The 19012-nt window shown below is 36.8% G+C and overlaps 1 protein-coding gene across 1 annotated transcript in view; it reads left to right on the top strand.

Moving 5' to 3' along the window:
• Positions 1-19012, top strand: part of LOC135202590 (thioredoxin domain-containing protein 11-like) — a 183240-nt gene that overhangs the window by 7308 nt on the left and 156920 nt on the right. The window contains exons 2-3 of the mRNA XM_064232098.1: positions 5390-5763; positions 11240-11263. Coding sequence (XP_064088168.1) covers positions 5411-5763; positions 11240-11263 — 377 coding nt within the window. The 5' untranslated portion in view covers positions 5390-5410. The remainder of the gene's footprint in view (positions 1-5389; positions 5764-11239; positions 11264-19012) is intronic.

The following is a 19012-nucleotide window of genomic DNA, read 5'->3' on the forward strand; positions in this document are numbered from 1 at the left end:
GCTGAATGGCCTCGAAGGTCCCAGTACTTGGCCCTTTGCCTAAACTCTATATTCCATTCCATTCTATTCCGTTACCGTCCCATACTCCCAATTTATTATTTTCCAATTTCACTGTATGTATCTAAACTTCGGCTGTTGTAACGATAATGGTACCCTTGTTGGCCGAGTTAACCTCAGATAAACCCCTTGATAATGTTCTTCCTTACCCCTCTGGTCACTGACAGAGTCCAGAGTATTAAGAGAGCTTATGCCGCCATAACTCAGGAATAATGAAGTTCGCCTATTATTTTTGTGTAAGGTTGGGGTGACTTCACTGACAGCTTAGTGCCTAACCAAAGGGCTCGGCTTCTATGGAGGATTGCGACAAACCCTCGTTGATGGTGAGAAAAAAAAAAAAAAGAGAGAGAGAGAGAGAAAAAAAAGGGTCTTGCGAATGCATCCTGTTGGTGTCCTTCCAATCAGCCTAACAAGTCCGATAAGACGGGAATGCGCTTGTTTTGATATCTACACTCAGTGTCACTCTGATTAGCTTATCCTTCACTTCCTGTGCTGGCATCAAAGTGCCTTCAAGAAAAAGAGCTCTAGTTTAATACTGTGGAAGTGGAAGAAGATAGTCGAGATCCAAGTTGGAGAGCGTGGGTAATTATACCCAGCTGGGATTGTGCATCTGAGTAGAACACTAACTGAAATATATATATATATTATATATATATTTATATATATAATATATATATAGAACTATCTATATGAAATATATATATATAATAATATATATATATATATATATATATATATATATATATATATATATATATATATGCACATGTAGCGTTAGCCATCACTATGAAGCTTTTATTGTACAAAGTGGATATTTAGGTCCCTGTCAACTTTAAACAGTAGCCCGGGAAAATTGGGAAAAGCTGTCGAAATGACAGGAAAGAATCGCGAATTGATTGTCGCCAGCGTTATGATCGTAATACTAGTTTGTTCAACAAATAAAACTTACTAAACTACGTTAACTGGGGATGAAAATACAACCCCTCCTTGCGATATAAATTTTCTTCATAACTGCTTTAATAGGGAAAATAACAGGAAAGCCGAGGTACGCAGGATTTAGATACATTCTGATAACCTTCTTTTCTCATTCAATCAAATGTAAAAGAAGTTAGCCGGCCTCAAAGATTGTCTTCGTATTTCATTCTGTGATTTGTTCTTCGTGTGCATCTGCTCTAGATACGTTGGGAGAACTATTATGCCGAGAAAGATCTGAATAAAATAAATTTCAAAGCACTGAGTCAAGTTAAGTGTTGCCTGCTATAGTGAAAATGCTAATTAGATCATGCTTCAATTCTGTTGCAAGGTAAACGATATAAACCCCCACGCATGCATGTATACACATGTATTGTACAAAACAAAATAAATTTCGTGTTAAAAAGTTTGTACGATGGATGCGTGCTTTGGAATTTGTAAGTGGCAAAGTTGAATGATCAGGCGTAAAAATGAGACGAGGATGCGTCTTGAATAAGTGATACGATAAGTTAGAGAAAAGACTTTAGGTATAGATGCTGAGCTGTGGGATAACGGCTAATGTTTGCCTAGGATACAGTACTGACTGGAAGGTGTTACTTTGGCCTATTACCTACGCGTCATCTACTCCGAGGTGCCAGTGCTGAACTTGGCGGAGGCTCCTTGGTATGCCATGTTTAGTATCCCCTTGGGGATAGAAATATTATATACGCCAATTTCTATAATGTGTGGTCGACAGATAATATGAATAAACGATATCTTCGTACGGCCGTCTATTTTACATTTACCATACGACATTTAGTAGGTGACGCGTAGATGACAAGCTCAAAGTAGCGCCGACTGGATCTAGCGAAAAGGAAACTGTAGAAACAAAGTTGAAGCATCTGAAACGTTTCGAGAATAAGGTCATGAGGTTGGATGGAAATTATGAAGATGAGAGAATCGTTGATTTGCCTAAGTATTTTGGAGTAAATATACCGCTGACGTTGGGATGAGAGAAGAGCTGGGCCACAGAATAGGTGAAGCGAGGAAAGTAGAAGGGTGTGTTAAAGATTGCGGGAAAAAGTGCATTGTCTATGCCAGCAGAAGTAAGAATGTATGAAAGAATTTTTTTTAGCCTACTCTCCTCTTAGGAAGTGATATATGAATGATCCGTGCAATTAAAGAAAAGAATTAATAATGCTGAAATGAACTGATTACCTAACACATGTGACGTAAAATGAATTGAGAGCGTGTGGAGACGTAGAAGTGGTAAAGCAGTTAGTGTAAGTGAAAGGATAGAGCATAGTACTTTGAACTGGTTTGGTCGTGTAGAAAGAATGGTGGATGATGGATAGGTGAAAAGGGCATAATGAGGAAGACCGAAAAAGTGTTGGACGGATCAGAGTCAAAGGATATACTTTGACTCTGGGACAGATGGTGTAAAGCGCGAATGTGCGCTAGACATTGCGTGTAACGTCTGTTGTGTTGTTCAGTGCCCTACTGTTGAGTCTTGCAGTTAAGCGTAGGAAGAAGCTAATGTCATATATATAAAATATTTGTGAATACACGCAGTGGCGTCATTTCAGCTTTTCCTTGGGGGTGAAGGGTTGGGGGTAAAGGTTTAGAACTTATGGTATGGGTGGGGTTGCAAGCCCTAATCAGCTGGGGGTGGGGGTGTCGCTGTAAGCCCCCACGAATATTTTGGAAATTTGTGCACATTTTGAAGCTATATAAGATTCACCTTGGAGTGAATTTTGTGGGTCCATCAGTTTTTTGAGGGGGCAAGTGACCAACACCCCCCACAGTGACGCCCCTGAACACACAGTGTTGCCAGATAGTTTTTTTTTTATCTGAAGATTTCAAATAAATTTGCAGGATCACGCGTTTTTTCATAAACACTTTTTCTTGTAGTGCACATACTAATTAGAATGAAATTCGGACAAATAAAGAACAGTCATTCAGTACTACTTTCGTGTTCTGAACACAGCCAAAATTATACAGGGTATTCCCCCATTTCGCTATAAATAACAAGAATTAAGGGAGTGTACAACTTTTTATACTCTACTAAACATGTTCAAAACAAAATCGTTTAGTGTATGGGGCCCTTAAAACACGAGTAAGCAATATGGAAGAAAAGTGTGGGTTTGAATTAAGAAGAAAATCTGGATGTGCCTTACATGGTCCAGATAGAGGCAATCTGGATGGAACTGAGAATGTATGATGTAGAGAGTAAGTTACTGAAAGGTATTAAGAGTGTATTAATGTATGTAGATGGGAGAGTGATTTATTGGGTGTAACGGTGTGTATGAGACTAGGTGGGTGCGTCTCTTTGGCTTTTCAGTATCCTTATGGGAGGATCGATGTAAGAAATCAAAGACAGCCCAACAGGGTGTAGCTACAATAGGGACAAAGCTATGGGATAAGATAATGGAGCGAAGTTGAGTTTTGCACACAATGCAACGGCTGTTGGGAGATTGTGATGAAAAATTTGAAAAACCAATAAAAGAGTTGGAAAGAGTTTGTAAGATGAGAAAGCCATACAAGTGTTTATGGTTGGAGGATGAATGGAAGTAGTTGATTCTTATAAGTATTTGGTTGTAAAATATTATGGGTGGTGGTTGGATGAAACAAGTGGTGAATCACAGAATAGGAGTAGATGAAGCAAGAACGGTTATTGGGGATATGCAAAAGAAAGGGAAGAGATTTTTGAATTATCTAATAGAAGCGATGTAGGGAATGTATGAAATGACTGCTGACTCTTTTAAGGAACTTCAGTAGGTGTTGAATGCAAATGAAAGAAAATGGTTGAAGTTGTTGAGGTGAAATGTTTTTGTAGCTGGTGTAGTAAAAGCATCGCAATAAGTGATATATATATATATATATATATATATATATAATACATATATGTGTGTGTGTGTGTGTAAGAGAGAGAGAGAGAGAGAGAACTTTATCACTTACACAATTGTTCTATGAATTGATACAATTAATAACTGGACCCCGTTCAAACTGGATGGCATCTAGCGGAGATATTTATTCAGGAAAAGTTACAAACTTTCTAGGACTAACAGTCCTCGTCGTTTGGTATCCGATATTCATTCAGGAAAAGTGTCGAATTTTCCCTCCGACTGGGTTGGTTCTGTCCCAAGATGGTGTCAGACTATTATAGCCTGGCCTTAAGGGCGAAATCCACAAACATTGAAGCGGAGATTTAGCAAGATCAGGGTGGTTTATTTCAGTGTTATAAAATTAGTTTCTAAAAAAGGTAAAATACAATAAACCAAGGACCATGTGGTTAGCCACAAGGCACACAATTCAAAGAAAGTTAAGGTTCAAAGAACCCTCGACATCGGTTTCTAAAAGTTACAATTTAGCATGAATCTTACTACTGAATCATAAAACAGCCCTTTGAATACCAACCCCGCAAAGCCTCGAATGGCAAAAAGGCAAAGAACAATTCAGACCACTACACAGACTTTACAACAAAACTGACTCATAGCTGAGAGACAACAGCCTATACCCCTTTTAGTGTCCTAGGAGAGAGAGGCAGAAGGGACTTTAGCATGGTCCAACGTTACTCCCCATTGCTACTCAAAGATTCTGCCTTGGTCAGTTCATCCAAATTTTATTTTCAAGGATCATAAAGAGAGTCCTTTTAATATTCAAAACACTACCTGTGCAGTCAGACTAAACGAAAAAGAATTTCTCTGGCACGTGTGTGTTTGTGTGTGTGTGTGTTAAGCTACAAATGTCCTTTAATATCCAATTCGCTCTACCTCGGAATTTATATATTTTCATATATGTTAATCCCCTTCGGTTAACATATATGAAAATATATTAATTCCGAGTTAGAGTGAATTGGATGTTAAAGGACATTTTGTAGCTTAATGCATGTATATGGATCACGATGAAGTGATATATATATATATATATTTATATATATATATATATATATATATATATATATATATATATATACAGACATATATACATACAGACATATATATATATATATATATATATATATATATATATATATATATATATATATATATATCGAAGAAAGGTGCCATAGCGGAAAATTTACACCTTGAACTCTGTAAACGCAGTGGAGAATTTTTTGACGTGTGCAATAGCAAGACCACTAGTAATAGTCCCTTTTAACCCAAAACTATATGGAAAGACATTGCATGACTCTGAAAGACGTGTACATACAGCACTACTGTTGTTAAGGTAGGCACAGATTAAATGAGAGATCAAATGCGTTACGTGGGAGAGTTACGATGCTCTTTTGTTTTTCTGTGACGTTTCTCTCTGTTTATATGTTGGAGTGTATAATCCTTATTGGTTATTTACTATATGATAAACCACGGAAATTGTGCAGGTGTTAAGCAATGGTACGGGGATGCCTGGAGTAGAGGAAGAGGGAGGTACCGAAAGAAATGACACAGAGCCATCCTCGGTAGTGCCTGAAAGGGAAGAGGAAGAGAGGATATTGAGAAAAGAAGAGGAGGCGGACTTGAGTGACTACAAGGGAGCGGAGGAGGCTGAGGAGGGAGGCGGGACGGACTCCTCTGATTCGCCTTCTCGTGTTAATGGTGTATCATCATCTGGGCCTTCTGTGCAGGGTGCAGATCCACCAACTGACGCCTTGCAAAGTAAACTAGACAAACTTTCTGCTTATCTTGGCCCGAGGATAATGGTTGCCCTTAAAGTCTCCTGCCTTTTGTTGACTGTCGTCGTCATTATTCAAAGCAGGTGGGTGCCAGCTGGCCTTGACTATTTTGCAGTTGCACAACGTTGTCACGGACGTAATTGCATTTTAAACAAAAAATGTTAATGTTTATTTGCATAAGTAACAGTTCTCAGTGTTAACACAGTAACCTAGATAGGGCTAGTTGTTTGCTTGTGCCTCCTAGGCTATGTTAACCTTCATTGCAAGGCTAGCCTTGAATAGGTTAAATATCGGTGTACTCCTGTGATGCTTTAATTCCCAGCCACCAGATATAGTATAACCATGTGTCTTTCAATTGGTAGCCCTGCATTTTATGTATTTTTAATCATTGGTAATTCTGAGGAAGATATTGTTGATTAATAAGATTTTTCTACTGAAAAATTTTGACAAGGGTGAGTATGATGCAGAACTGATGAGACAACAAGAGAAATTCTTTTATTTATGATTTTTGCAGAAAACACTCCATGGAACACCCTGTTTACTACCAGCCCCTCGGGGATTAACATAGGGTAAAAAACCGTATGGTACAGGGGTGGACCATGTACGATCAGTGTGTACAACCCCAAAAAAATTACATTATAACGCGTCCTGACATCGGAGATGGGCATCAAACGCGACTTGTTGTTGGTGAGAAACGGAGCTAAAGACCTCTACTCCGGTGTCAGGACGCATTATAATGTACTTTTCTTGGGGTTGTACACATTGATCGTACATGGTCCACCCTTGTACCATTGTACCATGTGGTTTTTTACCCTACAAACATAAACAAAACACAGTAAACTTCTCACATAATTTGGTAAATTTCTTAAGTTATCTTACTTGTATTGTATGCACCCTTTTCTTTATTTTTCAGTCTTAAAAATTCCATTAATAGTAAACAGTATCACCATGCAGAACTCTTCCTTAGAATAATCCTTGTACTATTAGGACTGACCAGTAATTTTGTATATTACACTCCCTCCCGCATGTATCCAACCATTAGGATGAGGGAATTCCCATGAAAAACTGAAGATTTTGTTTTTGGGTAACTTCCAGCATAATTTGCCAAAGAAATAGGCCTGTGTAGTATATGTGAGCCAGCTATAATATTCAACAGTTTTATAGGTTATAATAGCAAGGGCAGTCACAGGGATGCATCCAAACCTTGAAAGCATTCATGGAAAAACCAGAGGTTTGACGTTTTCCAGAGCAAATGCTGAGCGAGGGGTCAAGGCTGCTATAGACCTAGTAGGCATTTCTGTAGTGTGTATTCCAGAGGGAACATGACCTAACAAGATTTACCTTAACCTAACCTAGCCTTAGATATTGTGCCCTAAGCTGGCCAAGGAGCTTTGGACCCCATGGACCCCTCCAAGTAAATTGTGGCCCCTCACTGCATTCTACCCCATTTCCCTTCTTAGGAACCTTAACTGGATGCTTATAAGCTCACTGATTGAATTGAGATTTATAAGCATGAAATTTGCAGTTACCTTACGGGCCTGGAAGAATACTAAGGACTTTTGATTCATCATGAAAAATATGAAATTAACTTCCCAGTCCTAGACCACAGAACAGTCATATATAAGATAAGGCAGCAATTGTTAGAATTAAGAAACTTGTGAAAATTGGAAAAATGGGTGAAGCCTGAGATGATAAGGGTACTTTATTTTAAGAACTTAAGAACTTTTAATGGATTGGAAACGTTAAGTAATGATTACTTACCAGAAAACTAAATAACCTTCCATAAGCGCGTTCAAGTACATACTGTACTTATCACATTCAAGTTTTGCGTAATGTCCAAGATATAATACAGAATATAAAGCCTTTAAAACAGTAACACTGGGCTTAGAAAATGATGCAGACTTTCATGTTATTAATGATAAATACATAACTATAAATCTCTTGCGTCCTATATTTCCCAAGAAAATATTGCCAAAATGAACATCATTCAACTATTTATGAAATTGAATTTGGTGTGGGCAAGGAATTAAAGTGCCATTGGATTACCTGAAGTAGTCTAACCTGTTGGTAACTGAATCTGCCTGATATATATTTTGTATACTTGTTACTTTTAGTTAGTGGTTATAGTGATCTTATTTTCATTAGACTTATAAACAAAAATATCGTAACCTGCATGTATATTAGGGAAATAAGCAAGCAAAGCTTTGCCCAATTAAGCTGTTTAATTTTTATATGTTTTCATAAAGAATATTTAGTTTATGTCTCACCTCTTTTGGCATAACGGTTAAATTTTCTTCCATCAAGACTTAGTACTATAAGTTTTATTCATTGCTTCCTTTTGACAGTGAATAGGCTTGCATATTTATGAAGAATGGAGTTATGAAGCCTTTGTAGTTTTGATGTCAAGTTAAGGCTGAGGTTGCCCACGATAATGATGAAATGTGATGTAAATGGCCTTCATAAACTAAATAGGTTGTCATGCATTGTCTTACCTTGAGTAACCTGATAAGATGTTTGGAGGTAACACAGTAAAAAAAAAAATATATAAAGGGCAATATTTTCTGTCGTATGACTAATAAACGTAAAAGATTATGTAGGGCTATGGTTATTTTGTATTGAAACTATTATTTTATATAATAAAATATGTGTGTTTTACATTAGCTACATTCTGTTTGTTATGTAATGAAGGAGTATAAATTCTTAGGTGTATATATAGTATTTTAATATCTTGTTAATTATTCAAACATTACTCTTTGTTATTAAGAAAGTTATACTGAATCCATAGGGTAAGTTATGTTAGAGGCATCTTAGTAATAGGTGAATATGATTACATATTTAATAGTTTACACATTAGTATGCACTGAATTATGGTAAATTTTATTTTCTAGCATTAACTTTGTTAGGTTAGGCTAGTTATAACATATCAGCAACCTTTTTATGCCACTTCTTAATGGTTGGGCTGTAATTATGCTCTACAGTATTAGTACAGTATTTAATCATTATACTAGTACTGTCTCCCCACTCCAGGCCTTGACATTCAAGTAGCATTTGAAAGTTGGAAAAACATAATCCTCGCAATAAACAGTCACACATACACACATGAATGATTTCCACTAAATAACAATGAAAAGGGGTAAATCATTACACAACTAAAGAAGAAAGGTAAAATTATTCCGCAGTTTGAGGTTTTTTTTTATCTTATTTGCCTCTCTCATTTGAACCTCTGATAGACCAGCCTGTAGAATTTTTCCTAGGAATAGGAACATAGTATATTTTTCCTTTTGTTTCACAAATAAAATGCAGTTATTCTATCTTAAATGCCTCTAATTCATCAGAATTTAATTTTTATGTTTGATATTTTAATTATGTAAAAAATAATGCATCATGCCTTTCTGTTAATGCTATAATGTGATTATTATTTTAATTAATTTGTATGCTTTGTAATTTTGACCGTTTATATGTACAGCATAGGTTTGAACAGGCCCTGAGTATTTACTAAAAGGATGATGTGGTTTATTAGAGAAAATTATTTCCTATGTAGTTTTTTTTTTTTTTTTATGTTGCAATTTAGCTACATTGCAATTTAGCTACATTGCAATTTAGGGTAGGTATGGAAAGTCATCTTTGTAGGTACAAGTAGGACATATTGGAGTTTAGCTATACAGTACCTTTTTTTATTTTACTAGATAGTTGTAGTTTGATTGGTTCCATTCTCATAGTAAGCCTTTTGTGCTACAGTAACACCTCAGCTTAACCAGACACTTTGAGGGTCTGGCTTTAAGATAGGTAACAAAGTCCATTAAGTAACAAAGACCTTGTATTCTAGCATGCACTTGAATATGTCGTAACCTTGTATTATAGCTTGCACTTGAATATATTCTAGATATATTGCAGCTAACCGCAGTTCCACATGTTCCTAACCTAAACTGAATTTTACTTTATTTAACAATGTGACATTTAAAATGGTTGCCAATTAAAATAGTGAAAATTATGCAGCTGATAAGTACTATGGAAGTCTATTAAGTTGAACAGTTATGTATTTTTACATGAGTTTAGTCTTCAGGTATTCTTTGTGGAAATGTAATCATTGCTTCAAATAAATGCTAATTTAATAGTACTGTACATATGTAAGAAAAGCCAGTATAAATGGGTAGGATGATGTTATATTAGACTGATAACTTGGCTAATAAAGAATATACGTACATCTTAAAATACAGATGTCTTTAACCCTTAGGAGCTGGGGTAAAAAATCAATATGCAGCACACTAGGCCAGGGAAACTTTGAGGTCCTTACAGACCTTACAGACCTTACATCTTGTTCGGGTTGCCCCAGGTCCCTCAGTGTGAGGCACCTCTGCCAGTTAAAGAAAAAATGCATCAATGGAAAGAGGAAGATATGCAAATGCACATGGTGTAAGAAAAAAAATTCAAATAAATTTTCCCCACATTCCACAAGAAGTTGAAAATGACTACGTATTTACAACCCCTTGCAGGGCCTCTTTTGCATGACAATCATAAATTTTACCTAGCTATACGTTTTTTTTAATATAAAATTTATTATATTTTTGTAAAATTATAATTACACGTCACACAATATCAAAACAGATAAGAACTAAAATCAGCAACAAATTCTGAGCGTAGTATTTGTTGTAAAATATTTACATAAATTTATTATTGAGATCAAAGATGCAGTAACTTTTTTGTATTATACATGTCTTTTCTAATATTTCTTTGCAATTTTATTTGCAAAATTACAATTATAACTGATATACTATTGTAAAAGACAAGAACTAAAGCCAACAGCAACCCCTGATTATATTTATGAGCAAATATGTCAGACATCATTTGAGAGAGAGAGAGAAAGAGGCAGTATTACATCTCTCCTTGAAGTCAAGTACACAACTAACTGTCATGAGGCACCCACATTATCTGAACCAGTCTAAAAGTTGCCATAAGTGAATTCATGGGCTTTAGAAGTAATGGCACCTCTTTCCCGCCCAATTCCCCCAAATTGATGGTGCATAATATTGTTATTCACTATGAGTAAATCCGTCAGCCACCCAAAACCTGTTACTATTACTACTCATGTGAGTATATCTGGCCATTAATGGACCTAATAAGTGCATACATACTATAGGCCAGATCAGTACAGTATATGTTTGGAAATTTATATCTCATATTACAAAAGCTCACCAGACATAGTAGGCTAATTTGGGTTAAATTGTAAGCCTTGTTATAGGTCTTATGGTTATGGTTACTGTCAACTCAGGAACCATTAATACTGTAGTTGTGCATCTGATGTCAGAAAAATTGAGTTGAAGTTCTGCCTAACGTTAAGTGGATACTGTATGAGATTCGCAGGTAAGAGTTAGATCGTCTCGTTACAAATGTGTGTCAGTAGGAAGGATGTTTAATTTTTATTAAGTTGTGGTACATTAGACCCATTGTTTCCCTTGGAGGCTAATGTATTAATAAATTATTTGTTTGCAGTTACCAAATTATTACCAGGTAACATCCACTGCATTGGACTTAAGATTGAACTTTTCTTTCTATTCTCAGCTCTTGGGCATTATCATCAGAAGGGTAAGCACTAGCTTCTGAATCTGAAACTGATTTTAGGCTAGATGTGCATGTCTATTTTGTCACTGATGAGTTCTTCGTAGAAAATTAGTCTAGTTCACTTATTCCAGAATACTTTGGCTTCTAGATGTGGTTGTCTTCTAGTCCTGTGCAATGTATAATCGTTATTGCTAACACTTGAACACTATATTTAGCATATGTCTGGGTCAGTATTAATTTGAAGTCTTTCATGTACTGTACTATGGCACTTAAATCTATTCATATAGTTTTCTAAATATTTTCCTCTAGGTTTATTGTTTCTTTGTTTTTTGAGCTGTACTATTACTAAAACCTCTTGACTTTATTTCAATTCTCATTAGATGTATTGTTTCGTGGGTTTTTGAGCTGTACTGAACTATTTTACTTTATTTCAATTTACTGGATAAATCTTACTGTTAAAGATAACTTACAACTTTGTGCCAGTCAGGTGTGGTCAGCATTCAAAAAAGAATAAGAACACTTGGCTGGCTCAAATGGACTGTTTAGTTCACCAGTTCTCCACGAGGTGAGTCTCAAATGTTTTAGTTCCTGGGAGAATTTTTCCTGCTGTCATAGCAGTTGGTGTTTTTGAGACATTCAGGATTTTGGCTGTTGTACTTTGTCAGGTAGTACATTGGTACCTCGACATACGAAAGGCTCAACTTACGAAAAACTCGAGATACGAAAGCAAATACAGAGATTTTTTTTGGCTCTACATATGAAAATAGTTGAAGTTACGAAAGGTTGTTGCTGTAAAGTCCCGAGATTCGCCCGGACCACCGAGAACAATTTTAAAACTCGCGCGCCGCCAACTGAGTAAACTCGCCACCATCCTCCCGCTCTCCCATTGGTTCCTGATGCTAGTCACCCCATAAGATCCTGCTCTCCTATTGGTCAGCAACTACCCCTTGCACTTTATGCATTCTATTGGTAAAAGGATGCTGTAAATTGAAAAACTTATTCATGCAATACATTTAATAAAAAAAAAAACATTAGGTAAAGATAGAATAAAGAATAGAAATGAATGGTTATTATACTGTTTGGTAGTTTCAGTATAGTTTCAGTAGTTGAAGAGAGGTAATGAAAATTTATGGCTTACTGTGTCCTAGGAAAAGTGATTGCTTGGCGATCATTCGATACTCGTAAGTGCTGGATATAAACAGAAGTTTGGAAGCTTTTTTTTTCTGTTTGTTTATTATAGTTAATGGTTACTTAATAATTATTTGAAATGAGTACATGCAATACATTTAATTAAAAAAATTGTGAATTAGATATCATAAAATATAAAATAAATCAGACTGCTATCATCGAAGCCAACAAATACATATTTTTTAGAATTCTTCTTCTGTTTTAATATTAAGTTACGTATATGTTTCATTATAGCTGTCAGTAACTCGGTATCTCCACTAGGTAAAGATAGAATAAAGAATAGAAATGAGTGGTTATTATACTGTTTGGTAGTTTCATTAGTTGAAGAGAGATACTGTGTCCTAGGAAAAGTGATTGCTTGGCATTCGTTCGGTACTCGTAAGAGCTGAATGTAAACAAACGATTGGAAGGTTTTTTTTGTTTGTTTGTGTATTATAGTTAATGATTAATTAATAATTATTTGAAATGAGTACATACTGATTATTTATACATTTTATTGGCATATTCTAAGCTTTTAGCTTCTTAGGTTTAGATGTCAGAATCATAGACTAGGCTACAGTAGCAACCGCTAACATAGGCTAGGCTTATTACTAAGGGACATATGCTAAAGTCCTAATATATGCTGTAAAAATGGGGTTGAACATTACATGCAGTTGAATATTACTCAAGTATGTACAGTATTTTGCCTTTTTGGAGTCATATTTCTTCCGTCGGATCGGTGTCGTAACCCTAGAACATGTGTTGTAAGCAATTTATTGGGGTATTTTTGTAGGGCTTGGAACGGATTAGGCATTTTACATGTAAAATGTGGTCCAAGATACGAAAAAACTCATGATACGAAGGCCGCCTCGGAACGGATTAATTTCGTATCTCGAGGTACCACTGTATTGTGACATTTTTATCCTTTTTTGGATAGGAATGTCTAACTGCCACAAAGACTTTTGTGAAAAGAGTTGTAGGGATGAGAAGTTTGACCTTAACCACCAGTTGAGGAATGTAGGGAAGGGCCTGATGTAGTGATGGAGAAATTCATTAGTTATAGGAAGAAAAGGAAAGTGGTTAGGTTGAGGAGCCAAGTGACTAGGGGAGGATATAAGCCAGTTACTTCCCTTCTAGCTTTCTCACCTATTCCCATCCCACCTCTTTCCCCACCTCTCCCCTCTCCATCGGTTCTGCATCTTGTTACCCCTACTGTAGCCCCTTCTTCTGCTCCCACCTTTAGTTCAGGAAAAGTGTCTGGGCTGGGTAAGTTTGAGTTTTAAATGAATTTTCATTTGGTAAAAAAGCCAATGCTCCCATGTCTTGCTCTCTTTTTGCATTCTCTTGCAAGAGGAATAGTATCAGTGGCCTTACCTGTCAGCAGCCAAAGCTCAGGACTGCCGTGCACCAGAAGGAAGTCTTCGCTCTCAGTGTTCTGAGTTGTATCTCAGGGCGAGGTGGTTCTTAGCTCTCACGCATCTTTTGCTCATTCATTGTAGTCAACTGATCATATTTTTTATAGTCAAATTGATTAGTTCAGTAAATTTAAATCGACACATCAGTTATCACCCTCAACATCATCATCAAGTTATAATGGTTGCTATGTAGGTTCAGAGTTAAAATCTAGTTTAATGTAGGAAATGTTATTCAGTTCATTGTGGAACTTATTCTTTTTGTTTGGCCTTCTGCCACCCCAAATATGCCTCTTGTAGTGTATGCTGCCTCCTTAGAAGGTGCTTCCTTAGAAACTAAGCTAAATGTTTTACTGGAATTTTTTTCTAACAACTATAATTATCAGGTGATATGGGATCTTGTAAGGTGGTGGCTGGTGGGTCATTCGTATTGGGCCCCACTGACTAACTTCACCCCCTTACTTCCCAGTCACCATCGAACTGTTTTCCTAGCTGTCTACCACTCCTCCTGTCACTGGTATGTTATTGCCTGTTGGTACCCAAGGTGATATGCAATAAATGTGTATCTTCCATGCCACCTCCCTTTCCAACTCATATTTTGCTTTGCTTGAATACTCGGCTTCTGCTGCCCCAGTTCCTTTGTCATCTTTTGAGGAGTTTGAGGTGGAGTTCTCTTAGGTTTTCAGGCAGCTGGTAGGCAAGGTGCACTTCCTTCTACCTTCATTGGGTGGAGGATTTCAAGACTTAGAGACATGGTATGGCTATCCTCTGGGACTTTGCTGTAGTTAGGGTGTGCTTTGAAGAAATTTTTCATGTTCTAGTGCATAAGGTCTCTTTTAAGAATGCTCCTACTTGTCTCCCTCCCTTTATAAGGTCACATGGAACTGGCTCATATGATGTTGCTTTTATGCAGTTTTTGAAGCCTTCTTTGCTTCAAGACCCAGTTTGTTTAGACCTAGTGAAAAGAAGGGCACTGGAGACAGGCAGGTTTCTGTGGTCTAACTGTCTTGGCATGCTTAGGGAGTGACAACCATTCCTGTTGTGGCAGAAAAACCCAGTTTGGCTAGGCAGGTCATCCTCACTCACCCTGTTTTCCATGGAGAAGCTCGTGCCTGAAAGGTTCCCCCACCAGCTTTGTCTTCAGTGGGAAGCGATGCAGCATTGGTTGTCCTCAAAAAGCCTTCCCCCTCACCCCATGCCTTGAGTTAAGAGTAAAGGAGGACCTTGCTTGGTGCTGATGATGAGAACCTCCTAGTAAGAGTCCCTTTGTTCTTTCAACCTATGGAGATGCTTCTGACCTTGAATGCATGAAAGGAGGGGTGGGTGCACCATTTTCGGTATGGACATAAAGTACAAACTTCATCTGCACAGTGGGATCATAGGAACACGCAACGTGGCTTGCTGCAACATTCCAAGATCCTGTTATGGTGTCTCCTTACTTTTGGTGAGATTTTTCCCTACTGTTGATGAGATTGTTCCCTACTTTCTAAAATGGTAGATAGTAATTTTTAGCTTTGGGGAACACCAGTGATAAGCTTGTTCACCTTATTTTTCCTGCTTTCAGTCTGACTTGCCAAGTGATCAGCTGTTTGTCACTCATTCTCAGATAACCTTGGTATCTCCTTGTTGGCCCCATGCCAAGTGGTACCCCAATCTGTTAACCCTTAAATGCCGACTGGACGTATTATACATTGACTAAAATTGTCTGTCGGGTGCTTAATTGACGTACGATATGTCGACTACAAAAAGTTTTATTAAATATTCGCGGAAAAATAGTTATAGGTCTAGTTTGCGAAAAATTTTAAATCACACGCCTTGAGGGATGCTGGGAGTTCACGGATCAAGCTGTTGTTTTGTTTACAAGCGTTACCCAGGCGCGCGTGTGCGAATTTCTTTCTTCTCGCACTAAAAAGCATCACCAACACATCTTAGAAATTCTTTTGTCACTTTGTCGTAATTATTGCACCGTTTTATATATGAAAATGTGTGCAATTTCATATAGAATACAGCTAAAAACAACCCAAGGTTGTAGCTTTTATCAGTTTTGAAATATTTTCATATAAATCACAATAAGTGCCGAAATTTCAATCTTCGGTCGACTTTGACTCGACCGAAATGGTCGAAAAACGAAATTGTAAGCTACAACTCTTACATTCTAGTAATATTCAATCATTTACTTTCATTTTGCAACAAATCAGAAGTCTCTAGCACAATATTTCGATTTATGGTGAATTTAAAAAAAAAAAAATTTTCCTTTTGTCCGCACGGTAACTGCCGAAAATCTCAGAAATTCTTTCGTTAGTTTGTCGTAATATTTGCACCATTTTATATTGCCGTTACATAAAGTTTTATATATGAAAATGTGTGCAATTTCATGTAGAATACAACAAAAAACAACCCATGGTTGTAGCTTTTATCAGTTTTGAAATATTTTCATATAAATCACGATAAATGCCAAAATTTCAACCTTCGGTCAACTTGGACTCGACCGAAATGGTAGAAAAACGCAATTGTAAGCTAAAACTCTTACACTCTAGTAATATTCAATCATTTACCTTCATTTCGCAACAAATTGGAAAACTGTAGCACAATATTTCGATTTATGGTGAATTTTTGAAAAAAACTTTTTCCTTACATCCACGCGCGGTAACTCTGCCGAAAATCTCAGAAATTCTTTTGGTCAGTTTGTCATAATATTTGCACCGCTTTATATTAGCCATTACATAAAGTTTTATATATGAAAATGTGTGCAATTTCATTTAGAATACAACAAAAAATAACTCATGGTTATAGCTTTTATCAGTTTTGAAATATTTTCATATAAATCATGATAGAAAAAATTCAACCTTCGGTACACTTTACCTCAACCGAAATGGTCGAAAACTGCAATTGTAAGCTAAAGCTTTTACAGTCTCGTAATATTCAATCAATTACCTTCATTTTGCAATAGACGGGAAGTCTCTAGCACAATATTTTGATTTATGGTGAATTTTTGAAAAACACTTTTTCCTTATGTCCACACGCGGTAACTGCCGAAAATCTCAGAAATTCTTTCATCAGTTTCTCGTAATATTTGCATCTCTTTATATTAGCCATTACATAAAGTTTTATATATGAAAAAAATGTGTGCAATTTCATGTAGAATACAACAAAAAATAACTCATGGTTGTAGCTTTTATCAGTTTTGAAATATTTTCATATAAATCACGATAAATAGAAAAAATTCGACCTTCAGTCAACTTTAACTTGACTGAAATGGTCGAAAACAGCAATTGTAAGCTAAAACACTTACAGTCCAGTAATATTCAATCAATCACCTTCATTTTGCAACAAACAGGAAGTCTCTAGCACAATATTTTGATTTATGATGAATTTTTTAAAAAACTTTTTTACATCCACACGTTCCAAATTCATGCATCATTTTGTGATAATATTTTCTCTGTGTTGCTGTAATAGTTTTACAATTTGTTATATACCAAAATCATTGCAATTTAGTGTACAATACAACAACAAAATATTAACTCATTAGCTTTAACCGTTTTGTTCACAGCGCGATTTGTATACAATTATATATGAAAAAAAATTTTCATGCTGTCATATATTCCAATATTTATATATGATAATGATATTATTTTTCATTTCTGATGGTTGCATACTAAACTTCAGGTAATGACAAAAAAAGGAGCCAAAAATGAACTCTTAATCTTGAAAACTAAGCATGCTATGATTTTTTGAATAAAGCTAACTCCCGAGCGCCGCCGGCATACGAGAGACACTTTGGTAAATAGTGGCTTGGCGTTTAAGGGTTAACTCTTCTGGTTGAGGCACCAAGGAGATTCCCTCTTGGCCCTTTCGTCTCTGTTAACTACATTTTTAGGTGACCTTAAGCGAGCCATCTTTTTCAGTTGGTGATAGAGATGAGATCTTTGCCCACTCAAGCTATTATTCAACATATCGCATACCTCAACACCCTTCTTCAATGAGCCAAATTATTCCCTGTTACAAAAGCCTATGTTAATAAACATTACCTTAATATAATTTATCTAGCCCTAAATCCCCAAAAACCGCACCAAAATTTACCACATTGGCAACCCTGTTACCTCCTATTCTGTCCGCCAGTTGGCAACACTGTCGTTGACAGATACAAAAACCTTCCCTCAAATCAGTTGTTAACGAGCGCCCGTGTTGTTTACATCACGGCCGCTCTTTATAAATTTCCTTAAACATTTTTGTGCCTTTAAAGCTTTCATTATTTGTTAAATGAGACTTTATGTGAATTACCACTCATGCATTACATCACGAAATAGTGAATTAACTTTGATTGCTGTTGTGGTTTTTATCTTAAATTACGAACTTTTGCGCGACCCGGAACTACTGACCTGTCCAATTCTACAATGGATTGCCAAGAAAATACGATGCTTCCTTCTGCCAGCAACATCAGGAACTGCCCGGTTTGTGGGACAAGGATGAGTAGCAGGGAGTATGAACCCCATGACATTTGTAGCTCTTGTCGTGGACAGGTTTGTGACTTGACTTCTCGTTGTGACGTATGTAAGCCCTGGTCTGACGAGGATATGACTGCTTATATGAAACGCCAAACAATCTTGCAGCGTAAAAGATCGGTTAAGGAGAAAAAGAAATCGGTTGCTAGAACTGTATCTAACGAATTCTTTGACTTGGGCGCTCATGGTTCTGGCTCTTCGGTTTCGGTATCGTACGACTCCGATTCCGAATTAATTGATGCTTTGCCCCCTGTACAACCGGTAATTAGTGAAGTTATTTCTGATGTAGATTCAAAGATTTTGGCAATGGAAACTACCTGGAAACAGAATTTTAAGAAATTACAGCTTAGTCTAGATAGATATTCAGCTAAGTTTAACAATCTTGTCAGAGAATTTTCAAGAAGCCTTTACTAGAATGTCTAACACTCTTTTAGATTCATTTTCAGCTCCTCGTCAGGTACCTGTCGACAGCACCATGGGTAACGGTGCGACAGATACTCCGGCTTGTGAACCCCGTCGTGGCGAAGGCCTAGGGGGGATCCGGTCCGGGCAGGTGCCTAACGAATCTTTACCCAACGTGTCCCCTGTTAGTCCCGTAACAGTGCCAAAGGGCGCTTATTTAGGAGAAGGGGGGAGGGATATTAGTGTCAGGCCTAAGATAGCTAGTCGTCAGGATTTTACTTCAGGGGAAG

The sequence above is a fragment of the Macrobrachium nipponense genome, chromosome 30 (genome assembly GCF_015104395.2).
Source record: "Macrobrachium nipponense isolate FS-2020 chromosome 30, ASM1510439v2, whole genome shotgun sequence".
Classification (NCBI taxonomy): Eukaryota; Metazoa; Arthropoda; class Malacostraca; order Decapoda; family Palaemonidae; genus Macrobrachium; species Macrobrachium nipponense.